Source organism: Emys orbicularis, chromosome 1 (assembly GCF_028017835.1).
Source record: "Emys orbicularis isolate rEmyOrb1 chromosome 1, rEmyOrb1.hap1, whole genome shotgun sequence".
Taxonomy (NCBI): domain Eukaryota; kingdom Metazoa; phylum Chordata; order Testudines; family Emydidae; genus Emys; species Emys orbicularis.
Genome location: NC_088683.1, coordinates 7645724 through 7665153, shown reverse-complemented (window position 1 = coordinate 7665153; position 19430 = coordinate 7645724). Strand labels below are relative to the sequence as shown.

The window sequence follows — 19430 nt, the reverse complement described above, 5'->3', positions numbered from 1 at the left end:
CCAACGCGTGCCTGAGATTCAAAGCAAACCTATGGCATTTGATGACACAGCCGTCATCTAGAATACAAACATGCAGCCTACAATGACTACAAGTCCCAGCATGCAATGCTCCATCTTGTGCAACCCGCCCACTCCGATCAAGGTGGAGCAATGCATTTTGGGACCTGTAGTCCTTGCAGTCTGTACCTGTGTATCAACGCTGGTACCTGTTTCAAAAAGAAGACAGTGGTTGCCCTGTTCTGTTACATGTAACTTAGACGCAGGGTCCTAGCAAATGGACAGTGAGGTGCCACTTTCTAGACTCAAGCTATTTCCATTCTACTTGGGTATCTCCACTGAAGCCCTCCATGGACACACACAGAGCAATCAGCATGCCATGGTAAGTCTCCACAACGACACACTCCTTAGAAACTGCTCCTTCAGACACACAGTCAGGCAATGGAGGGTACTGGTTTCTTACCAGTGACATGGGACACTTCTCCAGCTCCTCTTCGTTTTTGATCTGAACATCCGAGATAGAGACATACTTGTGCTGGAGAAACACAAACCAGAGAGGCAGAGTGACACCAGGACTGAAAGAGAAGGAACACGCTGGGCAATGAAAAACAGGCCGATCTCCCTCTTCTGTTCAGCTAGGGTAGGGGGAGATTTACAGATCCCACCAGAAAAGATCTTCACAGAGGTGTGAGAATTCACCCCCACGTGGGATACTCCTCTGGCTGTGACGTGCTTTACAAACTACCCATGCAGAAATCACTTCAACCGGTACTGAAATGCAGCATCCTCTGGAGCACAACCCAGCAAGGGCTTAACAGCGCACTGCAACATCAGCGAAGGAGAAGAGACAAAGTCTGCTGCATCATCCAAATACAACTGCAGGGCGAGTTTAGTTTGGCCAACACCAGGGTTAACAACCCTAATGCTTGGAAGAGATTCCGGGGCAGATTTAATGACCACAAATGGTAAAGCCAACGACTTCATCACTTATTTATATTGCGAGAGCAGCCAGAGGCCCCAGTCAGGGACAGACTGTTAACAGAGACCCAGAGGGCCGATTGAAAAAGGGGTGGGTGGGTGGGGAGAGTATCTTTCCCTTTAGTTTCTTGTATCTGGTCTTCTTCAGCCAGGTGCTGGTAAGCAATATGGACTAGGGCACAGGCGCTGACTTTCATTTTTCCCGGTGGGTACTGCAACCCCACTCCACCCCAAGGCCCCGCCTCCACCCCGCCCCTTCCTGCCATGCTCCGCCCCTCCCCAAGGCCCCGCCCACCTCTACCCACCCATGCTCCGCCCCCTCCCCAAGGCCCCGCCCCCACTCCACCTCTACCTGCCCATGCTCTGCCCCTCCCCAAGGCTCCCCAACCCCACCCATCACTCACTGCTGTCTCCCCTCCCCCAAGCACCTCCTGCCAGCCACCAAACAGCTGATCTGGGGGCCTCGCCTGAACAGCTGGTGAGTGCTGAGCGCCCCCTATTTTTTCCCCAGGGGTGCTTGAACTGGGGTATAAGTACAAGGCGTGGGGGCGGCTTCAGGCGTAACGTGAATTCTATTGGGGAAGCACAGGATGGGTTAGCGGTCCAGGGTGAGAATACCCAGACTCCCTAGTGCAACCAAGTTCAAATCCCCACAGGGTTGACTCCGTTTGTCAGTCTCCCAAGGCAGGTAGATAGAGCTGCCAAGTTTGCATGCACGCGACGCTAAGCCAGACTTCCCACCTGCTCTGCATGCGCATGGATGTTCTCTTTTGCATCGGTGATCCTGGCCAAAGATTTCCCCCGCTCCTATGGAGCCTACTGTGCACAAGTTCCCACCCCAGAGATGGCTGCATCCCAGTGCTGCCGGGTGTAAGAACCAGTGGTGTTCTAGCAATTCAAGCCATCAGACAAGCCATCCCCTATATCAAGGTCCCGCAGACCAGAACAACCGCAGATGTTTAAGGAACAGAGCCACTGCATTACCTGCTTTAGAGTCTTCACGCTTTCGTGGATGGGCCGGGGCAACCCTACTAAGGTATCCGTGTCCCTGCGGGAGGGGAAGAAAAAGATCGATACAAGCCCGAAAGGGAGATCTGGAACAGACACTTTCCCTTTTGGATTTAGAGCAGGAGTAAGACAGGCGGTCTGCTGTCAGACGAACGAAACCCAGATGTCCCAGGAACTCAATGTCTAAATGCCACGAACACCCACCCCTTTTCCCTCCATCTCCGCACTGCCGGAGGGGTTGACGCTCCTAGGACATGCGACAAAAGGCACAAGGTGAAATCCTGAACTCTGATACTCTGCCCTGCGACCACAGCTACACAGAAAGGGAAGGTCGGCAGCCAGCGCTTTCCAGTTCTGCTCCAAAGGGCACAGGTTCGTTCCTGACCCAGAGAGAAGAGCGCTCACTGAACCACCAAACATCCCTCCCTGCAGTGTCTGGTTGTTCTCTGAAGGTCTCCCAGGCCATCCACGGCCTGTCCCATGCCTGCAAGATACAACTAGCTCCCAGCTGGCGGATGGCTCAGCGACACCAGGGGTCAGTGCAGGATTTGTCGGCTCCCTCCCCACCCTCGCTTTCACTCCGGACCAGACTGAGCTTCAGCCGCCTTCGTTGCCACGCAGCCAGAATCAGCTATGGGAGTTCCCAAGGTGACCTCTCTCCTGGCAGACCTTCCGCAGCTGCACCAGCAGCTTCCAGCCCCTTCCCACGCTGATGCCACAACGTACGCGGGTATTTTTCTGGACTAAGGAATCCGCACCAGCCACAACTCCCACTGCCCCTCCCACTCCCTATGCTCCCACCTCCTCACTCTCCTCCCCCTCCATCAAAAGGCAAATTTATAACGCAAACAATCAGCTCTGTGGAATAAGACGACCCGGGCCAGCTATCACCCTGACCCCTTGGCTTGCACGAAGCATTGGGTTCTCCACACTGGCTCTGTTTTTCATTAGACCGTAAGATCTTTGGAGCGAGCACTGTCCATTAGAACATGGTTTTACATTGCAACGTGGTCCTGATACAGACTGAGAACGGCCACGCAGCCTCCTAAGCATTCAGTATGCCAGCTGCCTCCCGAAAGCCGAGGGCTAACACCTCCCAGCAGCCAGCGAACGTCGCAATGACAGGAGATCAGGGGACAGACTGTTTGCTGGCAAAAGCCAAACCAACTGTATCCTCCCAGATGCCCAATACTCACTGTCCGAGGGTGAATCCAATGAATTTGTTCCTACTTGCCTCCAGGAAATGCTCAATGTCCTTCTGTCTGATAGAGTGGCAGGAGAAACAACCAGGGAGAGAGGGGAAAACACACATGTCCTATCAGCATCACGTTTGCTTGGAAACGAAACACCAGACCCCCAGCACGTAACATCCAACCCTGCAGCATCGCTTAGTGGAGTCGTTACTACCACCTGGCAGACGGTTGCACTGCTCCAGCCAACTAGCCATCAGGAGCAATAGAAACGAGATGATCTGGACTTATTCTAAACCTCTAGAGTCATTTAACACGTGGGTTTAGTGGAGAAAGCGACTCTGTAAAACCAGCCCCTTCTTATTGAACCGCTCTGCTCCCTGCAGTCAGCAAGGGCCATCTGCAGTCCACCCCGTTGGCCTTACAGAGCACTACAGGTGTCGGAGAGCAAGCTGGTGCTGTTCCGCCTTGTGCATCCTTCCCTAGAACTGGGAGCTTAATGCCACCAGGAGAATTTGTATTACCAGGTGAAGCTGTGAGAGGCCAAAAGAACCCAGCTGAATTCCATATTCTATGGGGAATTTGCAGCCAAAAAAAGACAAGTCCCTTAACTCGCAGGGCGAGAGAATAACCACGGGGCCCCGCAGTATTGCAGAGACAGAGACATCAGAGCTCCATGGGAAACGGGGTCCTGCCCATTTTAACGAGCCGTGCAGTGAACAGGCCTGGCTGCAGCTTCGTTTATCCCAGCTGATCAGCTTTAACCCTTGCACTGCTCCCAAACCAGAGACGTACGTGGGCTCCTGCATTTTAAAGTCCAGGTCAAATCCTGGCTCTACCGAAGTAAATGGCCAATCTCACGTTGACTTCAGTGGGGCCAGGATCTCAGCCACTAAGCATAACACAACTCGTGGATTAGTATCATTACAAAAACTAATTTCCCCAATACTAATTTCCCCCTACTGTTACTCACACCTTCTTGTCAACTGTTTGAAATGGGCCACCCTCGTTACCACTACAAAAGTGATTTTTCCTCTCTTGGTATCCTGCTGTTAATTGAATTGTCTCGTTAGCCTGACCCATCACTTGGTAAGGCGACTCCCACCTTTTCATGTACTATGTATATATACCCGCTACTGTATTTTCCACTCCGTGCATCTGATGAAGTGGGTTCTAGCCCACGAAAGCTTATGCCCAAATAAATTTGTTAGTCTCTAAGGTGCCACAAGGACTCCTCGTTGTTTTTGCTGATACAAACTAACACGGCTACCCCTCTGAGCTCTAGAAAGAGGCATGTCCCCCACCCCTAGGGTGACCAGACAGCAAGTGTGAAAAATAGGGACAGGGGTGGGGGATAATAGGAGCCTATATAAAAAAAAAAAAAAGACCCAAAAATCGGGACTGTCCCTATAAAATCGGGACATCTGGTCACCCTACCCACCCCAGACCTACAACGGAGGTTCTCCAAGCTCCCGGATCAGAATGAAGCCACTGGAGGACGCTCACCATCCAGGCAGGTAAAAGACTCGCTACGTAACTGGCGAGAGGTGATTTCATTGAACAACTCTCAAGACTAGTTCCCTAAGGCCACAACCGGGGAAGTACCCAGCTCTGGACTATCAATACTGGCTAGTAACGCTGACCTTCATCCCCGATCTGTAGTACTCCATGTCCTCCCTACAGGAGAACCAACCCTACTTCCTGCCACACCTGGGATTTCCACGGTGGCCGGCCTCCCACCCCACTATGGACCTGATTTTATCATACTTGGCTTGTAAAGTCTTGGGAGATCCCAGCCAAAGGTGGTATGAGACAGGCCACGTAGGGAAAACAGTGAAGTCTTTTCAGTCCAACAGGTAGCAGGCAAGCATTCCACCCATGACTCACTGCAACGTAAGGGGAGTTGGGGCAGGGGTGGAGGGCAATGAAACGAGATGGCTATACCTGACTTTGGGTGCCCATGGAAGCCCTTTGGGGAAGGACACCCGCTCGATGGGTGGGCGCTGAGCTGGCCCAGCCTGGATGATCGCATCCCGCTCCATCAGGTCCAGCTCCCCCTCAATCCCGCTGTCTACGTCGTCATTTTCCTCTTCATCCACTCCAGCCTCATCGTTCTTGAAAGGGTCCCTCTCGTTATAGATGTCCAGGCTGTCTTGCTTCACCAGGGGCTATCACATGTGGAAACAGAGGAGAAATCAGTGGGGAGGAGGAAGGATTTTACAAACCCTCAGGCTCCACTTCCCTAGGGGTCAGGAAGCTGCATGGGCTAAATACTGAAGTTTCTCTTGAGCAAGGATGTCCATTGTTTGGCCTCATCTCTTTATTTGGCATCTCAGCCTGGACGAAGCAACCTTCAAAATGGAGCCCCTGGTTGCTGGATTTGCTGCCCGCCCCGGAGGAAGTGGCGGAAGGTATCCTGCCCCCTTTGAATCCAATTTTTTTCCTGCAAACTTTGGAACTGCTGAGCATAATGCATCAGCTCAACCAGCTCAACTGGAGGAGAGCCCCGGTTTGCAGTCAGTAGTTCAGTACGTCGTGCTTCGCTCCTCGTAGCTGGGGATTAGACGTCTGGGATGTGCTCTCCCTTTCTTAATAGGAAATCAAACATGCCATCTCCTGGCAACCCCCCGCTGGGAACCGGGCAAAGAGAAGGGCACTACTGAACGCAGCCTCTCCTGTTGGACGGAAGTTCCCTTCTGGAGGGACGCCACGCCACGTGCTGCCTCCCAGAGCTGCCTCGCTAGCTCTTACCCGCCTGCTCCGGTGCCCGCGTTTCGACGACTGCTGGTCCAGGAGTTCAATGGTGTAGGTCGGAGGCGACGCAGCCCGCATGCGGCGCATGACTTGGATGCTGTCCTCCGGGAGAGGTGGCAGGCCCAGCTCCTCCCGCTTCTTCATTTTCATGGCCTGGAGGGCCTCGAATCCCCCCAGGGTGAACTGCGGGCCAGCAGGCCAGGGGTAGAAGAGAAAGAAGGGAAAATGAGCCGTTCCTCACACCCCCACAGAAACCAGCCGGGATGTTCTCAGCACAGCTCAGCCTGGCCTCTGCGGCCACTTCCCAGGCTAGTGCAGCTAAACTGCTATTTACACCTGCACTGGCGTAAGGACTCCTACCCCCAGTGTGTGTGCAAACGCAGGGGAATCACCCCCCTAGCGCGCAGTGTAGACGTAGCATCAGCTCCTCTTGGGCTTCCCTCAATAATTCTCTTCTCTCTTTGGGGTTTGCATCCCGCAAATACCTGGAGGCTTGTGCCCGCCCTTAACTGTCGTAACTAGATCTTCTCTCTCCTAGGAAGATCATCCAGGTGCAGCCATGCAAGCCGAGGACTATTTCCTCCTGGCTCCAAAGCCAAAGCTCGCAGCAGGGCCTTTCTCGTTTCCCTATCAAGCTGCAAAGCCACGCCTAATCTGCCGCCCACTATCATCCCCAGTGATCTTCCAACACCGCTGGAGGAAACTCTCCGGCCAGCGTTATACAGCCCAGACTAGCTGATCTTAACGGTCCCTTCTGGGCCTAGAAAATAAAATAGGAGCATTTCTGCTTCCCAGGCATTTTCCTCTCATTGAATTATGGGTGTTTGCAAATTACTTTCCCACGGACGTTTTTCCACATTATAAGAACATAACATAAGAACGGCCGTACTGGGTCAGACCAAAGGTCCATCCAGCCCAGTATCCTGTCTACCGACAGTGGCCAATGCCAGGTGCCCCAGAGGGAGTGAACCTAACAGGTAATGATCAAGTGATCTCTCTCCTGCCATCCATCTCCACCCTCTGACAAACAGAGGCTAGAGACACCATTCCTCACCCATCCTGGCTAATAGCCATTAATGGTCTTAACCTCCATGAATTTATCCAGTTCTCTTTTAAACCCTGTTATAGTCCTAGCCTTCACAACCTCCTCAGGCAAGGAGTTCCACAGGTTGACTGTGCACTGCGTGAAGAAGAACTTCCTTTTATTTGTTTTAAACCTGCTGCCCATTAATTTCATTTGGTGGCCCCTAGTTCTTGTATTATGGGAATAAGTAAATAACTTTTCCTTATCTACTTTCTCCACATCACTCATGATTTTATATACCTCTATCATATCCCCCCTTAGTCTCTTCTTTTCCAAGCTGAAAAGTCCTAGCCTCTTTAATCTCTCCTCATATGGGACCCGTTCCAACCCCCTGATCATTTTAGTTGCCCTTCTCTGAACCTTTTCTAGTGCCAGTATATCTTTTTTGAGATTCAATTTCATGTTGTCATTTCTCATCCAGATTTCGAGATGCTCTGTTGCCTCCAGCCTCCCCAGCATTTCCATATCCTTTTGGGTAACACGTCACTTACTCCCTCTTCCAGATATTTATGGATGGTATTTAATGAGCTCTGACCTAACACGAACCCCTGCGTTACCCCACTCCTACAATCTTCTCCAGCCCACATTTAACTCTCACAAAAATCTTGCATGTCTGATTCTTCGACCAGTTTGCATTTCAAATTGTGCTCTTCGTCCCCAAGCCAACCTGAATTCATTTCTCAAGTAAGATTTCCCGAGACACTATGACCAATGCTTCGCTAAGCTCAGATGTCACATCCGGCGCATCCCTTCAGCCAGTGACCCCGGCGAGCTTTATACTTTATAAACTCCCAATGCAGCCTGCTGCTCCTGGCGCTATTGTGTGCTAGGCAAACACAGATCCTTCTCGCTCAGAAGTTTCTGCGTTACAAAAGCTGGTGGTGAAAGCAACTCAAACCAGGAGATCCCCTCGGACCAGCGCAAGTTGCTTTCTCTTGTCGATTGTCTAGTGCCTTTTTCAATCTAGCCTTAAACGTGTTTTAAGTGATGATGAAACTTCGATGCTGGGACGTCTACAAGGCTGAATTAATTAGCAAAAGGAGCCCAGGCGGCGGCCTCCCAATATACAAGTTCCTCCCCAATTCAGGAGACTCTTGGGAAGCAAAAGGATCGCACTCACCAGAAGCACCTTCCACAGCAGGAGCAGGACCTTCTTCATGGGGAAGTGGGGGGCGTGTCCACTGCAGAACTTGGCCACCATGGTGAAGAGCAACAGAGCAAACGGCTCTTCGCTGTGCACAGGAAAACCTGCGAGGGAGGGGACCAAAACCAAACAAGCTTGGAATAAAGAGAATCTCCCCTGTCCCCCACGCTCTCGCCACTGGAGCGAGTTTATTAGCACGTCGCGCAGAGACTCTATTCGCCGACGTGCTGACAGCAACCAGCCCCCAACAATCCCCCCCCCACCCACCACTAGAGTCTCCACAGTCTTAGCCCAAACTTGGTTTGACCTCGGGCTGGTGGAATAAGGGGGATCCCACTACATTTGCTGGTGGTTTGTTCCCTCTGGTTTTACAGCTACCACTCCGAGGCCTTTACAGCACGGGACGGCGGAGCGGGCTGCACCCCCCCAGACATGGTTGTGCGTGAGAGAGAAACTGCGCTTCGGAGGGTGGCCAGCTACTCACTCAGCTCTGTCCTGAAGGTCTCCCGGGAGCTCTGCCACTCGGGCGGGTCAGTCTCCGCCTCCACACGGATGTTCTCCACCATCAGGTACAGGACGCTCAGCAGCACCCTGGAGAGAAGGCGTCACGACAGGCAGGTCGCACGGCCACCCACGGCCCATTTCCTCTACAGGTCGCCCCTGCCTGTAGGGCTTGGGGGGGAATCCCAGCCTCCCCATCCTGCCCAAGGCAGGTCCAAGAGGAGGGGAGAAAGTCTGGGGTTTTCCTGGAACAAGCCAGTGACCTTCGCCTACATTACAATCCAGACTGTTCCACAATCTGCCCCCCTGAGCCAGAGCCTGCAGGTCTCCAAAGCTGGACCTTCCATCCCACCGCACTGCAATTGCTCAGGGTGCAAGCGGCGGATGCTTGTGGGACCCGCCGCGTTAGGGCGATGCCCACGGGGCCAGCAAAGTGACAGAAAGGACAACTAAAATATAGTGCATTTTCTCAGCTGAGATACTCCTTCCCCCTTGGATGATGGGTTTACCCCCCTGTTCCTGGCCCCCCACAGTTTGATCATGTCTCCCCACCTATTCCTTCAGATACAACATATCCAGACAACCCTCCCCACAGCAAAGGGCTTGCTACAGTCTTCTGGGGAGTCCAACAATGCCCCCCCAAGGCCAGAGAGGGAGTAGGGGCCATAAGATGACTTGAGGTTTCATCCCCTTTCCTCCCAGGAGCTGAACATGCAGCTGCAACAGCAATGCCAGACTCCACTGGCCCAGAGAGCTGAAACCACTCGCCTCTCTCTGCAGGGCAGCTGCTCCGGGGCCACCAGACACCCTCGCTGAACTTAGCCTGAAGAGCTCTGAAGCCTAAAGAATAAGCCGGGTGATTTCCCTGGCACTTTGGCCAAGGCAGCAGACAGACGGGCTGGGTGTGCCCGCTGACCTGACAGCTCTTTCCCATCTCACGTCCTGCTCCAGGGCGGGTGGACAGGGTCTAGAATGGAGGACAGGGGTGAAAAGACAGGTCACCTGAGCTCCGTGCTATCCGCTAAGGAGATGGCTGGTTTCCTCAGGGCGCTGCTGCAAGCCTGGCTGTTGCTGCAATGAAGAAAGAGGAGGACAGGAGTTCGTGGTCAAATCTCCAGTCAGTCAGTGGCTGCTCCGGATGGAGAGAGACTCCACCACTCAGACCAGACAAGGCCACATCTAGGGCCCATTTACACGATGAATAGCCATAGAATCATAGAAGTGTAGGACTGGAAGGGACCGCAGTAGGTCATCTAGTCCAGTCCCCTGCACTCAAGACCATCCCTGACAGGTGTTTGTCTAACTTGTTCTTAAAACCCTCCAATGACGGAGATTCCACAACCACCCCTACATTGTCCTTTCTACACTAAACCATCTCTCTCTCTCTCTCTCTCTCTCTCTCTCTCTCTCACACACACACACAGAGAGAACTGCTCTGGTGATTAGACCACCTTTGTTCAACCCCTCCTCCCCACCAAAACTCCAGTTATGGCCATTAGCAAGGAGCCAAAACCAAACAGGGACATCCCGCGGACGTATGCGTTACAAAGACGAGAGCAGATCAGAGAACGCTAAACCCTCTCACTCTATCTCCATGTTCAGGAGCTCCAGGAAGGCGGAGAACGTTCCCATCTGGTACAACAGGAAGTTATTGTGCCGAGACCAATGCAGGACCTCCGCTTCCATGTCACACTCGCCAAATACACCTGGGGGAACAGAGAGGCCGATGCAGCAAACTGTGTGAAGTGAGGTGAAGTTAGTGCTGGTGAAAGGTACCAGGCTGGCAGGACTGGAGTACGGCGAACAGGTGCAGCAACCATGCAAGCTTCCTCCATCCCAACATGGAGGGACCACTTATCCGAGCGAGAGGGGAGTTTGGGCTCAAATCCCCATTCAACCACTGGTTTCTCTCCAATTCTGGAGCCAACATGCTCAGGGTCTAACCGATCACCACATGTAGGGTCGGGAGGGAATTTCCCCCAAGTGAGACTGGCCTTGGGGGTGGGGTGTGCGGGGGGTTCCCCTTTCTCTGCAGCAGTGGGTGCGGGTTGCTTGCCAGAATCATTTGGGTCTGACTCATGAAATCGATTCCCTGCCATTACAGGGCCTTGGGCACCGGTGCACCTCGGTCCCTCCTGCTCGCCGCTTGGACACACTCTAGTTTAGTCTCCTGAGGGCTGTAATACTTTGGTTTGGCTTCACTTGTTGAGTTTGGTGCCCGGGTGCTGGCTGGCGCTGGTGCCCTGTACGACGGGAGAGGTCAGACTACATGATCTGGTCCCTTCCGAGCCTAATGTGGTGACGGCCTTTCTGATTGACAACAATCCACCAGGAACTGCACTGAGAACCAACCCCTCACCCCACTCCGTCCTCCTTCACCAGATGGCTGACTTTAAATAACTGCACAACAATACATCCATGTGCAGGAACAGCCAATGCCCAGTCAAAGAAACCTCCCTCAACAGGGGCAAACGACGACGGGCAAACACTTCCAGTTTCCATTTGGCCTAAGGTATGTCATGATTTGGGAGGAGGGGAAGAAAAATTGACTCAGAAAGTGAGGGTCTCTTGGTGCCGAAGATCTGGCTGACAATATCCAGTTACCCCCTGGCTGACCTGCACAACATGAAAACGGAGGAGGAAGAGCAGAAGGAAACACAGGAAGGAAGGGGAGAGAGAGAGAAGCCAAGTGTGGGGGAAAGGGAGATGCTTAGTGAGGACACACCCAGCTGGGCAATGAGGGACCCTGCTGTAAATCGCGATCATAAAGGGTCTCCTATGGGACTCTTTTCAAGCAGCCTGCAGGTGATAAATCCAGCCCAGGTCGGCAGGGACTAAGTTATTCCAGCAACCTCCACACTAGGCGTTTCTAATGCCCCATTGCTGCAGAACCTAGGTGCCGAGTACCTGGCAGCATCCAGATCTAGAGATTAAAGTCTTCAGTTTCTATTCCCAAGCCCATGAACCAGTCAGTCTCCTAAGAGTCGTTTCTTAACTATGGCATTAGCCCTGCGTCTGGATGCACGACAGCCTTCGGCCGGCACTAGCACACCACGGTGACAGGCAATGCAGAAATGCCATAAGGGCCTATGTAAATGAAGATGCCATTTGCATCCAGCTGGGGTGAAATCTACCCCGCGTTAGCCTGCCGCACACTAAGTGTCCGCGTGGCCCCTGCTGTCATGAACTCCCAGTTTCCTAGTGTGCTTTGATCTACTCCCATCTCAATGCAGGACAGATCAAAGCACACGTAGGAACTTTTAGCGTCCAGTAGCCGGGTCCACAGGGACACAGTGCGTGGCAGGCAAGCACCAGGCGGATTTACACCCCAGCCTGATGAGAACGAAGCATTTAGACAATGCAGGGCTTGGAGAGTCGACCCGTCCAGCAGGGGGAAGCAAACAATTCCTCCTCGCCTTAAGAGCAACCAACCTTTCCGAGTAAACCCACAGTGCCCATGCCACCTGGCGCGGCGCCGTCTGCTGGGCCCAGGCAGTTACCTTGTGCCAAATAAAGGACAGCTCGTGCTGCTTTCAGTCGCTTGTCCCTGTCGACCACCTCCAGCCCGTCCAGCAACCGCATCACATAGGCCTTCTGCTGAGCCTGGTCCAGCTCCGGCCATCTCTTGCCCTGCACTGGAAACGAGAGGAGAATGAGTCAGGATCTTTTCCTTCACGGATCCTGTTCCAGCCTCTCTCGGATACTACAGGGATGGTGTGGAAGCAGGTGGAAGGAAGCCAAGTGGAATAGTGTCCAGTATCACTGGCGTGCTGGAGACGCACATGGACTTTTCTGGGCACTAGACCAGTTCTCAGCACCTTCCTTCAGATGGACGACGTTGTCAGGGAGGCCACTCGTCTGGTTTTAAGCCAGACAGTTCTCTTTTGTCCCCCGTCCTGTACGGAGACTAAACCAGACGTGGTTTTGTCCGGTATCACGGATGGGGGACACCATTTTGAAGGGCATGCCACTCCACCTCCCCGCTGGCATGACCTCGCATGCACCGGGCGCGGGCGGTCGTACTGGCAGAAGGGCACGCTCTTCAAAATGGCTTCCTCTGGGCAGCGCTACCTCATGCACAGCGTGTGTGTGAGGTCCCACCAGCAGGGGCAGGCCCACGCCGGTCCCGGAAATACCGGCACGTCCGGTGTTCTGGGGACGCGGCAGCAGCCACCCTACCTATTGTTCCTGTTGGACACAGCCAACTCATGGGACATTGGGAAATAGCCCAGCCAGGCCGAGTCAGCCACCGCTCTCGTGATCCCTCCCTTCGCTCGCTGTGTAGGGAACCCAAGGCTGCAGGAATGCCAGCTGCAAAGCACACGCGTATGTCACAGAACCTGTCAGCTTCATCTCAAAGAAAACCCCACAGGCAGCAGCGGTTCTGGGGTTTCAAGCATTAGCAGGCTCTCAGTCACTAGCCAGTAGGGACGCGTTAGTGATGCGCGTCAGGCTTCCGTTCCCGACGGCCCCTGACTCATTGCGTAACCGTGGGCAATTCACTCGCTAGCTCTGTGCTTCGGTTCCCCTGCTCTGTGAAACGGGGACGATACGGACCCACATCGGCGGGGGAGCGGTGAGAATTCATGTCTGAAGGTAGAGGGGATCCTTAGAGGCGCTGGGATCTTCTGTAGAGGCAAAGCTGCTGGGACGCTCCTCACGGACGAGAGCAGCGCACGCTTCTCTTTGTTTAGTCTGCTCTGTTACCACCTTTCGTATTTATATCCCCCCCGTTACCACGGTACCTGAGCACCTGGCAACTTTTAGTGCAGCGGTTCTCCAGCTTATCTGATCGGGCCCCTGTGTGTGTCTGGAGTCGTTTAGAGGTGATTCGTCGATATCACTTTTCACAGCCGACTTAGCACCCCATTGCCACCCTTACTTCTGCGCTGCTGCTGCCACCCGGGGCCGACAGCTGGAGCTGCGCCCCGGTGAGCAATTGTGGGGTGTGGGGTGGGAGGAGAAGAGAGCCCCCAGGTGGTGGGGCTCCAGCTCTCCCCTTTATCCCTGCCTCCCAGGTGTGCACACCCTTCTGCACGAGCCCCAGCCACCCAGGACTGACCGCACACAGCTCACGCCTCCTTTGACACACTCCCACACCTCTGAAAGCCAGAGCTGGGCCAAGGTGACAGCCAGCTGGGGAGCCACTGACCCTCCATCTGCCCTGGGCAGGGGGGCTCGGGACACAGGCCGGGGGCTGCTCTGGGGCCCCCCACCTCGGGCAGGTGGAGGGTCTGCAGCTCCCCACAGCTCCATGGGCTGCTCTTACCCTTGGGGGGGAAAAAGAGGGACAGGGGGCTGGGCCCATGGCGAAAAGTGGATGGGCCATGGCCCCTTGCCCCCCCCCCCCCGTTCCAGCGCTCCTGCCCCCACCCACATTTGTTGCTATAGGTTATTGTTAAGGCTGTGTGTCTGTCACGCGGGTCACAGATTCGGTGACTTTCCGTGACTTTTGCAGCAGCCAGTGCGGCTGGCTGAACAGTCGGGCAGCCCCTGGGCCAGCTGCAGCAGTTTGGGTGTGTCGGAGGGATGGTGGGGGGGGCTCAGGGCTGGGGTACGGTGCAGCGCTTACCTCGGGGGAGGGGAGGCTCCCTGGAAGCGGCCAGCATGACCCTGCAACTCCTGACGTAGGTGGAGGGACCAGGGGGCTCTGCGCGCTGTCCCTGCCTGCCGGCACTGCCCCCGCAGCTCCCATTATAATATATGGAGATATCCTATCTCCTAGAACTGGAAGGGAGCTTGGCGGGACCTGTGCACGGAGCCCCCCACTGGCCTTGACCTCCCTCTAGGAGCTGCAGGGACATACGGAGCCAGCCGGGGTCCCGGGCAGCGTGTAGCTGCCCACCCACCCCCAGCACCAGTGGGGGTCCCAGACCCCCCCCCCAGCACCTGTTGTACCCCCAGACCGCCCCCTCCCCCCCATAGAGCACCTGCGGGCCCCCAGCCCAAGGTTTAGTTATGGGTAAATAGTACAAATCGTGGACAGGACACGGGCCGTGAAGTTTTGTTTACTGCCCGTGACCTGTCCATGACTTTTACTAAATATACCATGACTAAAACGTAGCCTTAGTTATTGTGACATCTGATGAACTTCCACTGGCTCCTTACAGCTGGGCTCACAGGGAAAGTAATTTTATAGGCCCAATTCTCACAACCCCACCTCAAACCCTGAGTCAGTCCAGACACCAAAGGCGCAATGTACGGACCCAACCCTGCAAAACTCAATTGGCACGAGAAGCACCTCTCCCGTCTGGGCAGTCCCACTGAGCTCCGTTCACCCAGGTCAGGGCTCCTCATGAGGCCAGGTCTGCAGGGTTGGGACCCGTCTTGCCACATGAGATGCAATCGCCCGGACTGGGATACCTTGAGTTTGAAAATCCTCTTCGAAGCACTTCCTGTTGATGGTGAACTCCGGCTCTTCCGTGTAGCTGTACAGTTCTATTGGGGAAGACACACAAAAAAAGGCTTGAAAGCGGGCGTAGCACTTAGAGACAGAGCACCCCACGTACCAGCTCCAGTGCCTGAGTTCTCAAAAGGGCACCTCGGGGCCCATCTACTCCTTTGAGCAAACACGTGGGAACTGGACACCTAAATTAACTAGATTGGGGGCAGCGTGGCCTGGTGGAAAGCGCTGGACTGAGACTCAGGAGACCCTAGATTCTATTCCAAGCTCTGCTCCTGGCCTGTGGGGTGACCTTACGCAGGTCACGTCCCCACTCTGAGCCTCAGTTTCCCCATCTGTAACATGTAGATAATGATCCTGACCTCCTCTATAAAGCACTTTGAGATCCATGGATGAAAACTGCTATATAAGAGTGAGGTATTATTATTATTAATAGGCTTTTCTACCACCACCATGTACCTTAACTACACCCCTGTGAGGTAAGGAAGTATTATCCCCATTTTACAGATGGGAAATGGAAGGACCGAAATGTGCCTTTCCCCAAGGAGAAAGTCTGTGGAAGAACCAGGAACAGAATCCAGATCTCCCAGTTCTCAGGCCAGTTCCTTAATGACACACGCATCCTTCCTCTCTCACTTAGGTGCCCAAGTTTAAAAATCATGCTCACAGTGTCAATGAAAAAAATGGAGCCAGGGTGAGGATGAGACACGGTGGGTGGGTTTAGGTAGCTCTGACTGAGCCTGGAATATACTTTGTTCACTTTAATGTCACACTATTAAAGTGGGGGATCCCTAATTACTGCTAAGCTAAAAAAATAATCCAATACACATAAGCAAAGACCCACTGAATGTGTGCACCAGCACCACTGTCGTTTGCTATAACGGCATTTTAAAATCTAATTGACTTAACACCATTTATGCCACTTGTTTACTTTTTTGTATTTCCCCATTTCTAATCAATTACACCTTCAGGTTCTCGGTCACTAGCCCATGGGAGTTGCTGGCACTGCGAGGAATGTTTCCTCAGGATTATTTTGGAAGTTATTTCTATTGCCGTTGAGTTTTGTAGCGAAAGGGGCCACAAAAGTCTGGGGATAGATAGAAATAATGATGATTTATCTTACAAGAAGAATGAGGATCCAAATCCCCACTGTGCAGGGTAGTGAAACTGAGAGTGTCACGACTGGGACGTGGGCAGTCGGGCAGGACTAGCAGTCAGGCTTAGTGGCTGGAGCAGGAGCAGGCGTCAGAAGCCAAGCTAGGGGTCAGACGCAGAGTCAAACCAGGGGTCGAACCAGTGACGAGGAGTAAAGCCAGGAGTTAGAGCCAAAGTCCGAAGCAGAGAACAAGAGTGAGGTCCGTTGTAGCATCAAGCCAGGTACCACCAGGCTGCAGAGACAGCTTCCTGGAACTCCCTCTGTGCCTAAATAATGCGCCTGGAGCAATCAGAGGTCACGGGGGTGCTGCCATTGGCTATTCTGTAAGAGGCACGTCCTGTGTTGCTTATTCCCCTCTGGTTTATAGTGCATGGATCACCGCTATGCCGTGGCTGCCAGGGTGGAAGTGTTCATCACCTGAAGCCCTACAGACCCCGGTTCTACTCGGCTGGACCCTTAGAGGCAGAGACAATCCTGCTTCAAGGAACTTGCAGTGTACATTAAAACCAAGTCACTCAGGCCTTGTCTACACCACACAGTCAGCATTCGTCGACTACACAGTAGAGAGTGACATTCGACAACGCTCCTCCCGCAGATTTAACTCTCCTGCCACACCGACAAAATAAAACCACCTCGATGAGAGGCCGGGAGTGTTTTGCGACACAGTTAGATCAACGCAATGTCAGTGTAGACACTGCGCTTGGTTATATCGCCGTAAATGGCCTCCAAGAGGTGTCCCACAATGCCCAACCTGTATTTGGAGTCAAATCTGACCCAACAGTCTCCTTCTACAGGAAAACCCAATGTGAACTGCAGGAGGTGGGTACTTCGATCTGTAATTCATGACACTACGAGAGTGAAGGGAACCCTTTTACAGACTTTGTCCTACGGGACAAACTCTGATGTTTCATCGGCGCATCCCGACCCGCTATCACTTTTGCACTAAATCATCAAGTTGCGATGCCGCAGAATGACGTTTCACGGGCTCCAAAAGCCATTTTGGTACCGCAAGTGCTTGAGAAGCCGAACACCACTCTGGAAAAATCGAGATGGGCCTGATTCCTGATATTCACGAGATAAGGGTGAAAACTCCAGGAATGTCAACCCAATCGTGGGTTTGGGATCACACAAAGGACAGCCAGGAGAACTACTTTCTCCTCTCTCCAGCGGTGGAAGGACATCTCACTGACAAAATGTGCTGCAACTCCGTCTGCACCAGCAGATCCTCTGCTTAGAAGAGCTAAAAATAGTGACCCCTTTACAGTTTGCCGGCAGGAGTATGCTCCAGACCCCTGACAATTACACTGCAGAGACAGCCAGAGTCATTCCCCTTGTAAGAACACAGGGTCCGACCCGTGCTTAACTCCCTCACCCCCCACTTATCCTGACCACAGAGCAGGGCACTGTGCAGCGATAAGGGGAACAACAGCTGAGTAAAGTAATTCCTGCCCTGGAAACAAACACCAAACGACATAACCCTCCTGCTGCTTGTTACCAGCCGCCCTGAGGATTATTCTGAGCACCCTGCCAGCTCAGCTTGGAACGCGGGTGTGATAAAGCCACTGAGCGAAACGCTGACACGAAACACTGATACGCTTGGAGTCGGCATGTTCTAGTCATAAGGGCACAGCATGCGGCTCGGAGCTTAGATTCAGCTCAGACAGACACCCAACAAGAGGGGGACCAGGAACGGGACAGGAAGCCTTTCACTTTTCAGCCCAAGCTGACTGTGGTCAGAAGTTGTTACCAGCTGATGGCTATTCAGTAGCCTATGGAAGTGAGCTGATGAGTTTCGCAGTCTAGATCGCAATCACTGTCCTCAGCATCTTTCCGGTCAACAGGCCAAGGGTTCAGTAGGAAATGACCTTGAGATCTTTCTGAGCAGGCAGATGTGACGGGTTCGGTCACAAAGACCCACCTTGGGACTCTTACCTGATGTGCTGAGACTACCTCTGAGCCCGTTTTCTCTGCCAGCTGGGGCCTTCAGAACCCTGCCTTGTTGAGCCAGACATGCAGGCCTGCTGCAACACAGACCCATCCCCCAAAGCTGCAAACTTAACTGAAAACAGCTTAAGAAGAGCTCCTGGCTCCAGCACCCAGCTCCCAATGGGATCCAAACCCCAGATAAATCCATTTTACTCTGTATAAAGCTTATACAGTGGGGTCTCAAACACGCAGCCTGCGGAGTTATTTGCTACGGCCCACCACGCTCCCCCCGCCCCCGCTATTTCCTGCAGCTGCCAAGCTCCCCTCACCCGCTGCCCCCAGTGCGCCGCGTCCCAGCTCCTCTGCCAACCTCCAGGCGCTTTGCGCTGCCAGACAGCTGTTTGGCGGTGCTTAGCGCTTTCCAGGAGGGAGGGGGGAGGAGCAGGGAGCCGCGTACTCAGGGGAGGAGGCGGAGAAGAGGCGGGGCAGGGATTTGGGGAAGAGGCGGGGTAGGGAATAGGGGCAGAGAGGGGGCGGAGCCTCATTAATGGGGTGGAGTGGGGGCGGGGCCAGGGGCAGTGGGGCGGGGGTGTCAGTGATGCGGCCCTCAGGCCAATGTACTAGTCCTCATGTGACCCTCGTGGTCATTTGAGTTTGAGATCCCTGTTATACAGGGTAAACTCATAAATTGTCCGCCCTTTATAACACTGATAGAGATATGCACAGCTGTTTGCTCACCCAGGTATTAATCACTTACTCTGGGTTAATTAATAAGCAAAAGTGATTTTATTAAGCCTAAAAAGTAGGATTTAAGTGGTTCCAAGTATTAACAGACAGAACAAAGTAAGTTACCAAGCAAAATAAAACAAAACACACAAGTCTAAGCCTAATACATTAAGAAACTGATTACAGATGAAACCTCACCCTCAGAGATGTTCCAATAAGCTTCTTTCACAGACTAGACTCCTTTCTAGTCTGGGCCCAATCCTTTCTCCTGGTACAGCCCTTGTTAGTTCCAGCAGGCGTCTCAGGTGAAAAGCAGGGGATTCCACATGACTGGGAGGCCTTTGTTCTGTTCCACCCCCCTTTATAGCTTTGGCACAAGGCGGGAATCCTTTGTCTCTCTCTGGGTTCCCACCCTTCCTTCTAAATGGAAAAGCATCAGATTAAAGATGGATTCCAGTACCAGGTGACATGGTCACATGTCCTGTGAGCCCTCCTCCATTCCTCCAGGACTGGCCTGCACATATGCAGTGGAGGCTTGCAAGTAAACAGAGCCATCTACAGTT

At 53.4% G+C, this 19430-nt stretch overlaps 1 protein-coding gene across 1 annotated transcript in view; it reads right to left on the bottom strand.

Moving 5' to 3' along the window:
- Positions 1 to 19430, bottom strand: part of STRIP2 (striatin interacting protein 2) — a 64406-nt gene that overhangs the window by 32047 nt on the left and 12929 nt on the right. The window contains exons 3-13 of the mRNA XM_065417329.1: positions 15020 to 15094; positions 12157 to 12291; positions 10242 to 10362; positions 9659 to 9727; positions 8640 to 8746; positions 8132 to 8259; positions 5925 to 6110; positions 5118 to 5341; positions 3180 to 3245; positions 1960 to 2023; positions 461 to 532 (exon numbers count right to left, since the gene is read on the bottom strand). Of these exons, the coding sequence (XP_065273401.1) occupies positions 461 to 532; positions 1960 to 2023; positions 3180 to 3245; positions 5118 to 5341; positions 5925 to 6110; positions 8132 to 8259; positions 8640 to 8746; positions 9659 to 9727; positions 10242 to 10362; positions 12157 to 12291; positions 15020 to 15094 (1247 nt within the window). The remainder of the gene's footprint in view (positions 1 to 460; positions 533 to 1959; positions 2024 to 3179; positions 3246 to 5117; positions 5342 to 5924; positions 6111 to 8131; positions 8260 to 8639; positions 8747 to 9658; positions 9728 to 10241; positions 10363 to 12156; positions 12292 to 15019; positions 15095 to 19430) is intronic.